The 16,473-nt window shown below is 49.0% G+C and overlaps 1 protein-coding gene across 1 annotated transcript in view; it reads right to left on the bottom strand.

The window, feature by feature from the left end:
* Positions 1 to 458: 458 nt before the first annotated feature.
* Positions 459 to 16,473, bottom strand: part of LOC106593115 (fascin) — a 31,959-nt gene continuing 15,944 nt past the window's right edge. The window contains exons 5-8 of the mRNA XM_082976187.1: positions 11,882 to 12,038; positions 10,596 to 10,717; positions 10,179 to 10,346; positions 459 to 3,768 (exon numbers count right to left, since the gene is read on the bottom strand). Of these exons, the coding sequence (XP_082832313.1) occupies positions 3,560 to 3,768; positions 10,179 to 10,346; positions 10,596 to 10,717; positions 11,882 to 12,038 (656 nt within the window). The 3' untranslated portion in view covers positions 459 to 3,559. The remainder of the gene's footprint in view (positions 3,769 to 10,178; positions 10,347 to 10,595; positions 10,718 to 11,881; positions 12,039 to 16,473) is intronic.

The following is a 16,473-nucleotide window of genomic DNA, read 5'->3' as shown; positions in this document are numbered from 1 at the left end:
CCAAGGCTACCTTCCACCCCCTTAAAATGTTTCAGTTGTAAAGTATGTAATTTTTTGTGTCAGACCCCAGCGAGACTAGCTGTCCCCATTGTGGTCGTCAGTCAGGACCGCGGCTGGTAAATGTAAGTTGAGGCCCTGGAGATGTAGAAGCTCTATGTTGTCCGAAAGTTAATAAATCGGATTACGTGTTTAGAAATAGAATGAATAGAACGTACGAATCACTGACCTTGAAATGGGGACTCGCCGTTCTATTCAATAGGCAAAATACAGATTATTTTTGGGGTAAAAAAAAACTGGGCCCCTAAAACCATATTTAGAGGAGGAGATGTGGACTAAAAAAAATGTTTCAAATCACAAAGAAATCCTCCACTTCCTGATTCGACAGGACGACGTAAAGCCCGCCCATCACGATGTGTTGCAGTGTCCAATAAAAACAGAGAGAACAGACACGTAGGTAGTAAGTGTTCAAAATCCCCTTTTATTGGTTGTTGGCATCCAGGTGAACCAATGGCACAAGAGTAAGATTTAATCACCAAAAAAATAAAACAGAGAGTTCCAGTTTCACAAAGTAAAAAAAAATAAAAAAAAGTGGATTTTTTATTTATTTATATAGTTACATTTAGTAAATTACCCAGAAACACTTGAGTCATACACAGGCATTACCAAGAACTACAGTGAGGTACTCTAACCTCTCACCTGTGTGAACCAACAGTCAACACACACATATCCATCCACTAACACCACATCATTGACCTCTTGGACTAGATCACAGTGGATCACATTTACATGATAATGGAGGAGATGAAGCACCAGATTCCAGTTGTGGAGGAGGAGTGAAACCAGGAAGTGAGATGGTTTTTATATCAATGACCAACAGATCATTCTCCATGATAATGGCTGTGCCTTTAGAGAGGGAAATTAAAAGAAATTCTTCCAGTCAGAGAGGTTTTAACGTCCGAACGGGATCGGCGATCCCGTCAGAGAGGTTAACGTCCGACCGGCGATCCCGTCAGAGAGGTTAACGTCCGACCGGCGATCCCGTCAGAGAGGTTAACGTCCGACCGGGATCGGGGATCCCGTCAGAGAGGTTAACGTCCGACCGGGATCGGGGATCCCGTCAGAGAGGTTAACGTCCGACCGGGATCGGGGATCCAGTCAGAGAGGTTAACGTCCGACCGGGATCGGGGATCCAGTCAGAGAGGTTAACGTCCCACCAGATCAGAGCTCTGGACAGCTGTAAGGACACACACTTCCTTCATGAAAACAACATTTAACAGGTTATTTCCTGTCTGGGAGATCAAAATCTCCACCAATGAGCTCACAGCTAGAGGAAGACATAATTTCCTCTAGGTTAACATTGTAAATTTCCTGTGATTCAATATGAGATGAGGGACTAAAACCCATTCCAGAATCCGCTTCCAGTTTTTACACAACGCTCAGAGACCAGCGGGTCTCTACTTCCAGAAAGGCCCGGATTCAATACCATCACTGCTTTTTTTAGACAATGCGCCATTTAAAAAATACAAATAAAATGGCGCATTGTCCAAAAATCTCCAACCAATGAGCTCACAGCTAGATGACATCATTTCCTTTAGGTTACACATTGGAACATTTTACATTTCCTGTGATTCAATATTATGAGATGAGGGAGTAAAACCCCATTCCAGAATCCACTTCCAGTTTTTCCACGGCGCTCAGAGTCCAGCGGGTCTCTACTTCCAGACAGAACCGATTCTGTATCATCACTGCTTTTATTTCTTCTTCTAAAAGGGTCATTTCAAAATAAGCCGACATATGCAGCGTTTACCGTAAACATTGCATTGTGGGATTGAATCCTGGCCAACAAAATCAGGTCATGGATGATAAATACTGTCTGTCACCACGTGTTGTTTAATACAGAGACAGACAGGTGGAGGGAGACACCTGGATACAAAGACCAAAATAAACACACAGAGACGGATAGAGAGAGAGAGAGAGACGGATAGAGAGAGAGACACGGATAGAGAGAGAGAGAGAGAGAGAGAGACGGAGAGAGAGAGAGAGAGAGAGACGGATAGAGAGAGAGAGACAGAGACGGATAGAGAGAGAGACACGGATAGAGAGAGAGAGAGAGACACGGATAGAGAGAGAGAGAGACACGGATAGAGAGAGAGAGAGAGACACGGATAGAGAGAGAGAGAGAGAGACACGGATAGAGAGAGAGAGAGAGAGAGACGGATAGAGAGAGAGAGAGAGAGACGGATAGAGAGAGAGAGAGAGAGAGACGGATAGAGAGAGAGAGAGAGAGAGACGGATAGAGAGACGGATAGAGAGAGACGGATAGAGAGAGACGGATAGAGAGAGACGGATAGAGAGAGACGGATAGAGAGAGACGGATAGAGAGAGACGGATAGAGAGACGGATAGAGAGACGGATAGAGAGACGGATAGAGAGACGGATAGAGAGACGGATAGAGAGAGAAAGACGGATAGAGAGAGAAAGACGGATAGAGAGAGAAAGACGGATAGAGAGAGAAAGACGGATAGAGAGAGAAAGAGTTCAGTTGAAGAAGTGTTTAGCTAAGGGGGGAGGGGCTTTAACAAAGCTCTGCTCTGTGTGTGGGGGGGGGGGGGGTCAGCTGTTTGAGAATGGGCCAATCATACATCTGGGACTGAGTGACACATCGAGCCACGCTGCTATTGGACGGGGGGAAAAGTGCACAGCCCCACTAACTTTGGCAACAAATACAGGTGGGTACTGCAGAATGGAACTGTGAGGGGGGGAAAGGGAGAGAGAGAGGGGGGGGAAAGGGAGAGAGAGAGGGGGGAAAGGGAGAGAGAGAGGGGGGGAAAGGGAGAGAGAGAGGGGGGGAAAGGAGAGAGAGAGGGGGGAGAGGGAGAGAGAGAGGGGGGAAAAGGGAGAGAGAGAGGGGGGGAAAAGGGAGAGAGAGAGAGGGGGGAAAGGGAGAGAGAGAGAGGGGGGAAAAGGGAGAGAGAGAGGGGGGAAAAAGGGAGAGAGAGAGGGGGGGGAAAGGGAGAGAGAGAGAGGGGGGGAAAGGGAGAGAGAGAGAGGGGGGGAAAGAGAGAGAGAGAGAGGGGGGGAAAGAGAGAGAGAGAGAGGGGGGGAAAGGGAGAGAGGGGGAAAGGGAGAGAGAGAGGGGGGGAAAGGGAGAGAGGGGGAAAGGGAGGTGAAGAAAGCCTTACATAAGGACATACCTCCCCCAGCCCTCCCTCCCTCCCTCCCTCCTTTGTCGTGTTCAAGAACAGTGGAAACGTCACAACAGTCACATAGAAACGTACGGTGTAGAATCGAAGAGATGGGATTCATTATCAAGTAAAACAGATAATGGTGTCAAACTCTAGGTGTTTACCCCCCCCCCCCCCCCCCCCCCACCCATCTACAATATCGTGGACATTTCACCACACTGAACACAGCCCCCGGGGGTTCTGGGAAGGGGTTAGGACAAGAGTTGAGAGAAAGATGGGAGGGATGGAGAGAGGTCACAGGAGTTAAGGGAGGGGGGGGGGGGGGAAGGGTCGCTGTGCCGCGTTGTCGTAGTAACGGGATCTCTCGGAAAGGGTCAGTACTCCCAGAGCGTGGCGGTCTCCAGGTCGTCGGCGTTGGCCTTCAGGACGCCGGCGTGGTCGCCGTGGAGATACTTCCCGTCGGCGACGGAGCGGATAGCGACCTTGTTGTAGTCGCAGAACTCTAACAGGAAGTCAACGGGGGTGTCACTGCTGCTCACCACTGACGCCTCGTTGCCCACCATCCAGAATTTCCCCGTCGAGTCTGAGGAGAGGGGGACCGTTCAGAACAGGTACAACCAAAATGAGTCAAATAACTATTCTAAAATTTTAAACTGGTGGTTTCCTGGAAACAAGATTATGAATAGTCCTGGATTAAGAAGCATGTTCAGTGGAGGTGTTTTATAATCCAGGACGAGTCCTAATCTGTGTCCTGGAAACATGTTTTATAATCCAGGACGAGTCCTAATCTGTGTCCTGGAAGCATGTTTTATAATCCAGGACGAGTCCTAATCTGTGTCCTGGAAGCATGTTTTATAATCCAGGACGAGTCCTAATCTGTGTCCTGGAAGCATGTTTTATAATCCAGGACTAGTCCTAATCTGTGTCCTGGAAGCATGTTTTATAATCCAGGACGAGTCCTAATCTGCTCGTTGTTGTCATGGTGAGGCTCCTCCAGTCCATCTGAGCTGTCAGACACCGTCCTCTGGAAAAGGGCAGTCTAACTGCTCGTCCAAACATACAATCCCATTATTTCGTCGGTGTTCATCCGTCCACTTTAAATCCTACAGACATTAGTTTGGGAAGCCAACGGCCAAATCTTCAGGTCTCAGGCAAAGCCTGTGTGTCCATGTATGTCTGTACGGACCCTGTAGGGCCCCTCTCTGAAGGTCAGGGTAAAGTAGTGTGTATACTAACCCTGTAAGCTGTAGGGCCCCTCTCTGAAGGTCAGGGTAAAGTAGTGTGTATACTAACCCTGTAAGCTGTAGGTCCCCTCTCTGAAGGTCAGGGTAAAGTAGTGTGTATACTAACCCTGTAAGCTGTAGGGCCCCTCTCTGAAGGTCAGGGTAAAGTAGTGTGTATACTAACCCTGTAAGCTGTAGGGCCCCTCTCTGAAGGTCAGGGTAAAGTAGTGTGTATACTAACCCTGTAAGCTGTAGGGCCCCTCTCTGAAGGTCAGGGTAAAGTAGTGTGTATACTAACCCTGTAAGCTGTAGGTCCCCTCTCTGAAGGTCAGGGTAAAGTAGTGTGTATACTAACCCTGTAAGCTGTAGGTCCCCTCTCTGAAGGTCAGGGTAAAGTAGTGTGTATACTAACCCTGTAAGCTGTAGGGCCCCTCTCTGAAGGTCAGGGTAAAGTAGTGTGTATACTAACCCTGTAAGCTGTAGGGCCCCTCTCTGAAGGTCAGGGTAAAGTAGTGTGTATACTAACCCTGTAAGCTGTAGGGCCCCTCTCTGAAGGTCAGGGTAAAGTAGTGTGTATACTAACCCTGTAAGCTGTAGGGCCCCTCTCTGAAGGTCAGGGTAAAGTAGTGTGTATACTAACCCTGTAAGCTGTAGGGCCCCTCTCTGAAGGTCAGGGTAAAGTAGTGTGTATACTAACCCTGTAAGCTGTAGGGCCCCTCTCTGAAGGTCAGGGTAAAGTAGTGTGTATACTAACCCTGTAAGCTGTAGGGCCCCTCTCTGAAGGTCAGGGTAAAGTAGTGTGTATACTAACCCTGTAAGCTGTAGGTCCCCTCTCTGAAGGTCAGGGTAAAGTAGTGTGTATACTAACCCTGTAAGCTGTAGGTCCCCTCTCTGAAGGTCAGGGTAAAGTAGTGTGTATACTAACCCTGTAAGCTGTAGGGCCCCTCTCTGAAGGTCAGGGTAAAGTAGTGTGTATACTAACCCTGTAAGCTGTAGGTCCCCTCTCTGAAGGTCAGGGTAAAGTAGTGTGTATACTAACCCTGTAAGCTGTAGGTCCCCTCTCTGAAGGTCAGGGTAAAGTAGTGTGTATACTAACCCTGTAAGCTGTAGGGCCCCTCTCTGAAGGTCAGGGTAAAGTAGTGTGTATACTAACCCTGTAAGCTGTAGGTCCCCTCTCTGAAGGTCAGGGTAAAGTAGTGTGTATACTAACCCTGTAAGCTGTAGGTCCCCTCTCTGAAGGTCAGGGTAAAGTAGTGTGTATACTAACCCTGTAAGCTGTAGGGCCCCTCTCTGAAGGTCAGGGTAAAGTAGTGTGTATACTAACCCTGTAAGCTGTAGGGCCCCTCTCTGAAGGTCAGGGTAAAGTAGTGTGTATACTAACCCTGTAAGCTGTAGGGCCCCTCTCTGAAGGTCAGGGTAAAGTAGTGTGTATACTAACCCTGTAAGCTGTAGGGCCCCTCTCTGAAGGTCAGGGTAAAGTAGTGTGTATACTAACCCTGTAAGCTGTAGGGCCCCTCTCTGAAGGTCAGGGTAAAGTAGTGTGTATACTAACCCTGTAAGCTGTAGGGCCCCTCTCTGAAGGTCAGGGTAAAGTAGTGTGTATACTAACCCTGTAAGCTGTAGGGCCCCTCTCTGAAGGTCAGGGTAAAGTAGTGTGTATACTAACCCTGTAAGCTGTAGGGCCCCTCTCTGAAGGTCAGGGTAAAGTAGTGTGTATACTAACCCTGTAAGCTGTAGGGCCCCTCTCTGAAGGTCAGGGTAAAGTAGTGTGTATACTAACCCTGTAAGCTGTAGGGCCCCTCTCTGAAGGTCAGGGTAAAGTAGTGTGTATACTAACCCTGTAAGCTGTAGGGCCCCTCTCTGAAGGTCAGGGTAAAGTAGTGTGTATACTAACCCTGTAAGCTGTAGGGCCCCTCTCTGAAGGTCAGGGTAAAGTAGTGTGTATACTAACCCTGTAAGCTGTAGGGCCCCTCTCTGAAGGTCAGGGTAAAGTAGTGTGTATACTAACCCTGTAAGCTGTAGGGCCCCTCTCTGAAGGTCAGGGTAAAGTAGTGTGTATACTAACCCTGTAAGCTGTAGGGCCCCTCTCTGAAGGTCAGGGTAAAGTAGTGTGTATACTAACCCTGTAAGCTGTAGGGCCCCTCTCTGAAGGTCAGGGTAAAGCAGTGTGTATACTAACCCTGTAAGCTGTAGGGCCCCTCTCTGAAGGTCAGGGTAAAGTAGTGTGTATACTAACCCTGTAAGCTGTAGGGCCCCTCTCTGAAGGTCAGGGTAAAGTAGTGTGTATACTAACCCTGTAAGCTGTAGGGCCCCTCTCTGAAGGTCAGGGTAAAGTAGTGTGTATACTAACCCTGTAAGCTGTAGGGCCCCTCTCTGAAGGTCAGGGTAAAGTAGTGTGTATACTAACCCTGTAAGCTGTAGGGCCCCTCTCTGAAGGTCAGGGTAAAGTAGTGTGTATACTAACCCTGTAAGCTGTAGGGCCCCTCTCTGAAGGTCAGGGTAAAGTAGTGTGTATACTAACCCTGTAAGCTGTAGGGCCCCTCTCTGAAGGTCAGGGTAAAGTAGTGTGTATACTAACCCTGTAAGCTGTAGGGCCCCTCTCTGAAGGTCAGGGTAAAGTAGTGTGTATACTAACCCTGTAAGCTGTAGGGCCCCTCTCTGAAGGTCAGGGTAAAGTAGTGTGTATACTAACCCTGTAAGCTGTAGGGCCCCTCTCTGAAGGTCAGGGTAAAGTAGTGTGTATACTAACCCTGTAAGCTGTAGGGCCCCTCTCTGAAGGTCAGGGTAAAGTAGTGTGTATACTAACCCTGTAAGCTGTAGGGCCCCTCTCTGAAGGTCAGGGTAAAGTAGTGTGTATACTAACCCTGTAAGCTGTAGGGCCCCTCTCTGAAGGTCAGGGTAAAGTAGTGTGTATACTAACCCTGTAAGCTGTAGGGCCCCTCTCTGAAGGTCAGGGTAAAGTAGTGTGTATACTAACCCTGTAAGCTGTAGGGCCCCTCTCTGAAGGTCAGGGTAAAGTAGTGTGTATACTAACCCTGTAAGCTGTAGGGCCCCTCTCTGAAGGTCAGGGTAAAGTAGTGTGTATACTAACCCTGTAAGCTGTAGGGCCCCTCTCTGAAGGTCAGGGTAAAGTAGTGTGTATACTAACCCTGTAAGCTGTAGGGCCCCTCTCTGAAGGTCAGGGTAAAGTAGTGTGTATACTAACCCTGTAAGCTGTAGGGCCCCTCTCTGAAGGTCAGGGTAAAGTAGTGTGTATACTAACCCTGTAAGCTGTAGGGCCCCTCTCTGAAGGTCAGGGTAAAGTAGTGTGTATACTAACCCTGTAAGCTGTAGGGCCCCTCTCTGAAGGTCAGGGTAAAGTAGTGTGTATACTAACCCTGTAAGCTGTAGGGCCCCTCTCTGAAGGTCAGGGTAAAGTAGTGTGTATACTAACCCTGTAAGCTGTAGGGCCCCTCTCTGAAGGTCAGGGTAAAGTAGTGTGTATACTAACCCTGTAAGCTGTAGGGCCCCTCTCTGAAGGTCAGGGTAAAGTAGTGTGTATACTAACCCTGTAAGCTGTAGGGCCCCTCTCTGAAGGTCAGGGTAAAGTAGTGTGTATACTAACCCTGTAAGCTGTAGGGCCCCTCTCTGAAGGTCAGGGTAAAGTAGTGTGTATACTAACCCTGTAAGCTGTAGGGCCCCTCTCTGAAGGTCAGGGTAAAGTAGTGTGTATACTAACCCTGTAAGCTGTAGGGCCCCTCTCTGAAGGTCAGGGTAAAGTAGTGTGTATACTAACCCTGTAAGCTGTAGGGCCCCTCTCTGAAGGTCAGGGTAAAGTAGTGTGTATACTAACCCTGTAAGCTGTAGGGCCCCTCTCTGAAGGTCAGGGTAAAGTAGTGTGTATACTAACCCTGTAAGCTGTAGGGCCCCTCTCTGAAGGTCAGGGTAAAGTAGTGTGTATACTAACCCTGTAAGCTGTAGGGCCCCTCTCTGAAGGTCAGGGTAAAGTAGTGTGTATACTAACCCTGTAAGCTGTAGGGCCCCTCTCTGAAGGTCAGGGTAAAGTAGTGTGTATACTAACCCTGTAAGCTGTAGGGCCCCTCTCTGAAGGTCAGGGTAAAGTAGTGTGTATACTAACCCTGTAAGCTGTAGGGCCCCTCTCTGAAGGTCAGGGTAAAGTAGTGTGTATACTAACCCTGTAAGCTGTAGGGCCCCTCTCTGAAGGTCAGGGTAAAGTAGTGTGTATACTAACCCTGTAAGCTGTAGGGCCCCTCTCTGAAGGTCAGGGTAAAGTAGTGTGTATACTAACCCTGTAAGCTGTAGGGCCCCTCTCTGAAGGTCAGGGTAAAGTAGTGTGTATACTAACCCTGTAAGCTGTAGGTCCCCTCTCTGAAGGTCAGGGTAAAGTAGTGTGTATACTAACCCTGTAAGCTGTAGGGCCCCTCTCTGAAGGTCAGGGTAAAGTAGTGTGTATACTAACCCTGTAAGCTGTAGGGCCCCTCTCTGAAGGTCAGGGTAAAGTAGTGTGTATACTAACCCTGTAAGCTGTAGGGCCCCTCTCTGAAGGTCAGGGTAAAGTAGTGTGTATACTAACCCTGTAAGCTGTAGGGCCCCTCTCTGAAGGTCAGGGTAAAGTAGTGTGTATACTAACCCTGTAAGCTGTAGGTCCCCTCTCTGAAGGTCAGGGTAAAGTAGTGTGTATACTAACCCTGTAAGCTGTAGGGCCCCTCTCTGAAGGTCAGGGTAAAGTAGTGTGTATACTAACCCTGTAAGCTGTAGGGCCCCTCTCTGAAGGTCAGGGTAAAGTAGTGTGTATACTAACCCTGTAAGCTGTAGGGCCCCTCTCTGAAGGTCAGGGTAAAGTAGTGTGTATACTAACCCTGTAAGCTGTAGGGCCCCTCTCTGAAGGTCAGGGTAAAGTAGTGTGTATACTAACCCTGTAAGCTGTAGGGCCCCTCTCTGAAGGTCAGGGTAAAGTAGTGTGTATACTAACCCTGTAAGCTGTAGGGCCCCTCTCTGAAGGTCAGGGTAAAGTAGTGTGTATACTAACCCTGTAAGCTGTAGGGCCCCTCTCTGAAGGTCAGGGTAAAGTAGTGTGTATACTAACCCTGTAAGCTGTAGGGCCCCTCTCTGAAGGTCAGGGTAAAGTAGTGTGTATACTAACCCTGTAAGCTGTAGGGCCCCTCTCTGAAGGTCAGGGTAAAGTAGTGTGTATACTAACCCTGTAAGCTGTAGGGCCCCTCTCTGAAGGTCAGGGTAAAGTAGTGTGTATACTAACCCTGTAAGCTGTAGGGCCCCTCTCTGAAGGTCAGGGTAAAGTAGTGTGTATACTAACCCTGTAAGCTGTAGGGCCCCTCTCTGAAGGTCAGGGTAAAGTAGTGTGTATACTAACCCTGTAAGCTGTAGGGCCCCTCTCTGAAGGTCAGGGTAAAGTAGTGTGTATACTAACCCTGTAAGCTGTAGGGCCCCTCTCTGAAGGTCAGGGTAAAGTAGTGTGTATACTAACCCTGTAAGCTGTAGGGCCCCTCTCTGAAGGTCAGGGTAAAGTAGTGTGTATACTAACCCTGTAAGCTGTAGGGCCCCTCTCTGAAGGTCAGGGTAAAGTAGTGTGTATACTAACCCTGTAAGCTGTAGGGCCCCTCTCTGAAGGTCAGGGTAAAGTAGTGTGTATACTAACCCTGTAAGCTGTAGGGCCCCTCTCTGAAGGTCAGGGTAAAGTAGTGTGTATACTAACCCTGTAAGCTGTAGGGCCCCTCTCTGAAGGTCAGGGTAAAGTAGTGTGTATACTAACCCTGTAAGCTGTAGGGCCCCTCTCTGAAGGTCAGGGTAAAGCAGTCATAGGAGGAACGGTTGGAGTCCAGGGTTCCCGTGACTTTACGACACCCGATGAAACCGTGTTCCCCACGGAGGACTATGATTGGACGGTTAATCAGCTTCATCAGGAACTCCTCAGACTCACCTGGAAGGACAAAAAAAAAAAAACACATTACCCATGCCGTCAGAAAGCCTTTAGGTCAAAGGTTATACCCTCCTCTCCTGGGGTGTCACTCAGTCTCTCACACCCTAGCCTGGGGACGCTCTCTCTCCAACACCCCAGGGAGAAACTGACTAGGAGTTGGTATGACCCTTGACCCAAACCATCTGGAACACACTGCTGTGTTTATTTTTACTACCCAGAAGGCAGAGCTGTTTTAACACACACACTGACCGGCAACGTCGATGGTAGCGGCTAGCTGGCCGTTCTTCTTGGCGGCGACGTATTTCCCGTTGGCGGCACGGAGGGTCAGCTTCTTACCACAGTACTCCATGTCAAAGTAACAGTTGGCAGTCCTACACACACACACACACACACACACACACACACACACACACACACACACACACACACACACACACACACACACACACACACACACACACACACACACACACACACACACACACACACAGTTAATATAATTCTCAACAGGGTAGAACATTGTAATAACATCTATTACTGGAGCCACCCCTTTATGGAGCAATGAAGCAGGGTGCTGGTCGATATACTGCAGCTAACTGCAGCTAAATTACTGCAGCTAGCTGACAGCTAAATTACCGCAGCTAAATTACCCCAGCTAAATTACCCCAGCTAAATTACTGCAGCCAACAGTCGATATACTGCAGCTAAATTACAGGACCCACACCACCCCGTGGGCGACAGAGCACTCGAGAAACTTGACACCAGCCGTCAAACGTCGAAATCACAACAACCTGAGAAGGTCTGCTGGATCATTACCACTCAGCATTCATGGTGTGTGTGTGTGTGTGTGTGTGTGTGTGGACCTGAAGTCCCCACAAGAAGAGTAAACAAACAAAAAAATCTGACTAACTGGGGGACATTTTGTTAGTCCCCACGAGGTCAAAACGCTAATTCTAAGGGGGTTTAAGTTAGAATTAGTGTTAGATTTTCGTTAGGAGTTGAGGGTTAGGAGTTGAGGGTTAGGAGTTGAGGGTTAGGAGTTGAGGGTTAGGAGTTGAGGGTTGAGGTCAGGAGTTGAGGGTTAGGGAAAATAGGGTTTTGAATGGGACTGAATTGTGTCCCCCCCACACAAGGTTAGCTGTACAAGACTCTGTGTGTGTGTGTGTGTGTGTGTGGGTGTGTGTGTGTGTGGTATGTGCGTGTATGGTATGTGTGTGTGTGTATGGTATGTGTATGTTATTACTTAGTGGAGGCGGTACACTGTGTGTATGGTGTGTGTGTGTGTGTGTGTATGGTGTGTGTGTGTGTGTGTGTGTGTGTGTGTGTGTGGTGTGTGTGTGTGTGTGTGTGTGTGTGTGTGCATTGTGTGTGTATGGTATGGTGTGTGTATTGTGTGTGTATGGTATGGTGTGTGCATTGTGTGTGTATGGTGTGGTGTGTGTATTGTGTGTGTATGGTGTGGTGTGTGTATTGTGTGTGTATGGTATGGCGTGTGTATTGTGTGTGTATGGTATGGCGTGTGTGTGTGTTATTACTTAGTGGAGGCGGTACACTGCAATCCTCCAGAGGTGGTGAGGGTCCAGTACTTCCCGGCGGCGGTCCGGAACGCGCACTTCCTGTTCTCACGACTCATCTCCACCTGGAACACTTCCTGGTCTCCCTCCTCATCCTGATTGGCTGACAGGTCCATGCCTAGGCGGGGCCAAGAGGAGAGCAGGGTTAGAGACTGACAAGAGGGTCAGGAAAGAACAGAAACGCACTACAGATTTGAAGAAAACATTAAAAACACCTCCCTAATATTGAGTTACAGCCCCCTTTGGCCCTCAGAACTGCCCTATTTAGTCGGGGCATGAACTCTACAAGGTGTCGAAAGCTTCCCACATGTCGACTCCAAAAGCTTCCCACATGTCGACTCCAAAAGCTTCCCACATGTCGACTCCAAAAGCTTCCCACATGTCGACTCCAAAAGCTTCCCACATGTCGACTCCAAAAGCTTCCCACATATCGACTCCAAAAGCTTCCCACATATCGACTCCAAAAGCTTCCCACATATCGACTCCAAAAGCTTCCCACATATCGACTCCAAAAGCTTCCCACATATCGACTCCAAAAGCTTCCCACATATCGACTCCAAAAGCTTCCCACATATCGACTCCAAAAGCTTCCCACATATCGACTCCAAAAGCTTCCCACATGTTCTGTCTGGATGTCCTTGAGGAGGTGGTGGACCATTCTTGTTACACACTGGAAACTGTTGAGTGTGAAGAAAAAAAAAAACAGCAGCGTTGCAGTTCTTGACTCAAACACACAGTGCACCTGACACCTACTACCATCCCCCGTTCAAAGACAACAAACATTTTGTCTCGCTCATACACCCTCCGAATGGCGCGCACACACACACTGCCTCATTTGTCTCAAGGCTTAGAAATCCTTCTTTAACCTGTCTCCTCTTCTCCTTCATCTACACTGATTGGAAGTGGATTTAACAAGTGACATCAATAAGGGATCGTAGCTTTACCTGGATTCACCTGGTCAGTCTAATGTCATGGAAAGAGAAGGCATTCTTAATGTTTTGTATACATGTCATGTGTATTATAGACAGAGATCAGGTCTCTATGTGAGACAGCCACTATATATATATATATATATATAACACACACATATACATATATACATATATATACTATATACATATATATACATATATATATATATCCATATACATATACATATATATATATATCATGTTTATTATATGTATATATGGCACAGCCAGAAGAGGACTAGCCACCCCTCATAGCCTGGTTCCTCTCTACCCAGTACAGCCAGAAGAGGACTGGCCACCCCTCATAGCCTGGTTCCTCTCTACCCAGTACAGCCAGAAGAGGACTGGCCACCCCTCATAGCCTGGTTCCTCTCTACCCAGTACAGCCAGAAGAGGACTAGCCACCCCTCATAGCCTGGTTCCTCTCTACCCAGTACAGCCAGAAGAGGACTGGCCACCCCTCATAGCCTGGTTCCTCTCTACCCAGTACAGCCAGAAGAGGACTGGCCACCCCTCATAGCCTGGTTCCTCTCTACCCAGTACAGCCAGAAGAGGACTGGCCACCCCTCATAGCCTGGTTCCTCTCTACCCTGTACAGCCAGAAGAGGACTGGCCACCCCTCATAGCCTGGTTCCTTCTCTACCCAGTACAGCCAGAAGAGGACTAGCCACCCCTCATAGCCTGGTTCCTCTCTACCCAGTACAGCCAGAAGAGGACTGGCCACCCCTCATAGCCTGGTTCCTCTCTACCCAGTACAGCCAGAAGAGGACTGGCCACCCCTCATAGCCTGGTTCCTCTCTACCCAGTACAGCCAGAAGAGGACTGGCCACCCCTCATAGCCTGGTTCCTCTCTACCCAGTACAGCCAGAAGAGGACTGGCCACCCCTCATAGCCTGGTTCCTCTCTACCCAGTACAGCCAGAAGAGGACTGGCCACCCCTCATAGCCTGGTTCCTCTCTACCCAGTACAGCCAGAAGAGGACTGGCCACCCCTCATAGCCTGGTTCCTCTCTACCCAGTACAGCCAGAAGAGGACTGGCCACCCCTCATAGCCTGGTTCCTCTCTAGGTTTCTTCCTAGGTTCTGGCCTTTCTAGGGAGTTTTTCCTAGCCACCGTGCTTCTACATCTGCATTGCTTGCTGTTTTTGGGGGTTTTAGGCTGGGTTTCTGTACAGCACTTTGAGATATCAGCTGATGTAAGAAGGGCTTTATAAATAAATTTGATTATATGATTTAACGGGTCATTCTGTCATGCAAAGAGCAGTATACACACACTCCACGTCAGTCACGCCAAGTGTGTCATTACCAGAGTTCCAGACGTCAGTCACATACTGTCTGGTCAAGATCAGCAACATCAGAGAGCTGGGATTAGAGGATGTCCTACAGCTGTACGTACACACACACACACACACACACACACACACACACACACACACACACACACACACACACACCCCCCCCCCCCGCCCCGCCAGGCTACAGCCAGACCCTGCCACAGCTCCAGGGTTTAATCCCCCATGGAATTATGGGTTATAAATCAGTTAGGAGGACACAGCCAGAGGAATGAAAGATTGAGGAGCACCAAAGGTCATTCTTCACATCAGGAGCACATAAAGACAGAAACACAGAGACAGGAGTCAGCTACAGAACACAGCCCCGTCTGGCCTGGGGAGGAGGAGAGGCAGAGAGCCCCGTCTGGCCTGGGGAGGAGGAGAGGCAGAGAGCCCCATCTGGGCAGGAGGAGAGGCAGAGAGCCCCGTCTGGTCTGGGGAGGAGGAGAGGCAGAGAGGCCCGTCTGGCCTGGGGAGGAGGAGAGGCAGAGAGGCCCGTCTGGCCTGGGGAGGAGGAGAGGCAGAGAGCCCCGTCTGGCCTGGGGAGGAGGAGAGGCAGAGAGCCCCGTCTGGCCTGGGGAGGAGGAGAGGCAGAGAGCCCCATCTGGGCAGGAGGAGAGGCAGAGAGCCCCGTCTGGTCTGGGGAGGAGGAGAGGCAGAGAGACACCAGGGTCGGTGAAGCCGTGTTGAAACTTCCACGTTCCGTTTCAGAACCTCTCTTCTCCCGTTGAGTGACTCCTGAAAAACGTTACCTCTACCCTCCAGGATACAGCTGGTTCTCACACACACACACACACACACACCAACATGAGAACCACATGGTGATAATTGACTGACTGGAGCAGAGACAGCGAGGAGCAGGATGGGAAGGGTTTAACCCAGACCTGAGGGGGTTTTAGAGAGGGTTGGTTGTCTGGGTAGACAGGACAGAACTGAGGGGGTTTTAGAGAGGGTTGGTTGTCTATTGTAACAGGGTAGACAGGACAGATCTGAGGGGTTTTAGAGAGAGTTGGTTGTCTGACGGGGTAGACAGGACAGATCTGATCTGAGGGGGTTTTAGAGAGGGTTGGTTGTCTGACGGGGTAGACAGGACAGATCTGAGGGGGTTTTAGAGAGGGTTGGTTGTCTATTGTAACAGGGTAGACAGGACAGATCTGAGGGGGTTTTAGAGAGGGTTGGTTGTCTCTTGTAACGGGGTAGACAGGACAGGAAGTACTATCCTCTGGAATGTTCCACGAGGAAAACACACCAGCTACTTTTCATACTTTACATCCACTATAGACTTTACATTTAGTGAAAGGTTTTCATAGAGCTACTTTACATCCACTATAGACTTTACATTTAGTGAAAGGTTTTCATAGAGCTACTTTACATCCACTATAGACTTTACATTTAGTGAAAGGTTTTCATAGAGCTACTTTACATCCACTATAGACTTTACATTTAGTGAAAGGTTTTCATAGAGCTACTTTACATCCACTATAGACTTTACATTTAGTGAAAGGTTTTCATAGAGCTACTTTACATCCACTATAGACTTCACATTTAGTGAAAGGTTTTCATAGAGCTACTTTACATCCACTATAGACTTTACATTTAGTGAAAGGTTTTCATAGAGCTACTTTACATCCACTATAGACTTTACATTTAGTGAAAGGTTCGCTTCTGATGGAAACCATTTGGGAATTTTCAGAGGCGCAAGAGGGGGGACTAGAATAGGGAAATCACTATCCAGGAAGTAGGATAGAGTTTATTCCTGGTAACTAAAGTCGCAATCACAAAGATGGTATGACGAGATCATTTATGTAATTATCTACTGCTTCTTTAGCCTGACCCCCAACACCACCACCGACAGGGGGCCGCCAGCCCAGGGGTCTACCCACCGACGGGGGCCGCCGGCCCGGGGGTCTACCCACCGACGGGGGCCGCCGGCCCGGGGGTCTACCCACCGACGGGGGCCGCCAGCCCGGGGGTCTACCCACCGACGGGGGCCGCCAGGGGCCGCCAGCCTACCCACTGATTGTCCCCACACACACAATGCCGTGACCTAGTGAGAGGCCAGTCAGTGTATTTGGTCCACCAGTCTCTCTAGCGTTGACAGCCACAACATACCGTTGTTCTGTTTCTCCTTCTCAGCAGCAGACTAAATGATCGATAATATCAAAAACGCCACTCTGAAGTCATAAAAACACAGCTCCCACAATCTGTTTTAGGTCCTCTGGGTGCAGAGACAGTCCGACTGCAGTCCCTCC

This window comes from Salmo salar, chromosome 06 (genome assembly GCF_965601325.2).
Source record: "Salmo salar chromosome 06, fSalSal1, whole genome shotgun sequence".
In the NCBI taxonomy this organism is placed as follows: domain Eukaryota; kingdom Metazoa; phylum Chordata; class Actinopteri; order Salmoniformes; family Salmonidae; genus Salmo; species Salmo salar.
The sequence above is the reverse complement of the archived record's forward strand: the minus strand, read 5'-3'. Positions and strand labels throughout refer to the sequence as shown.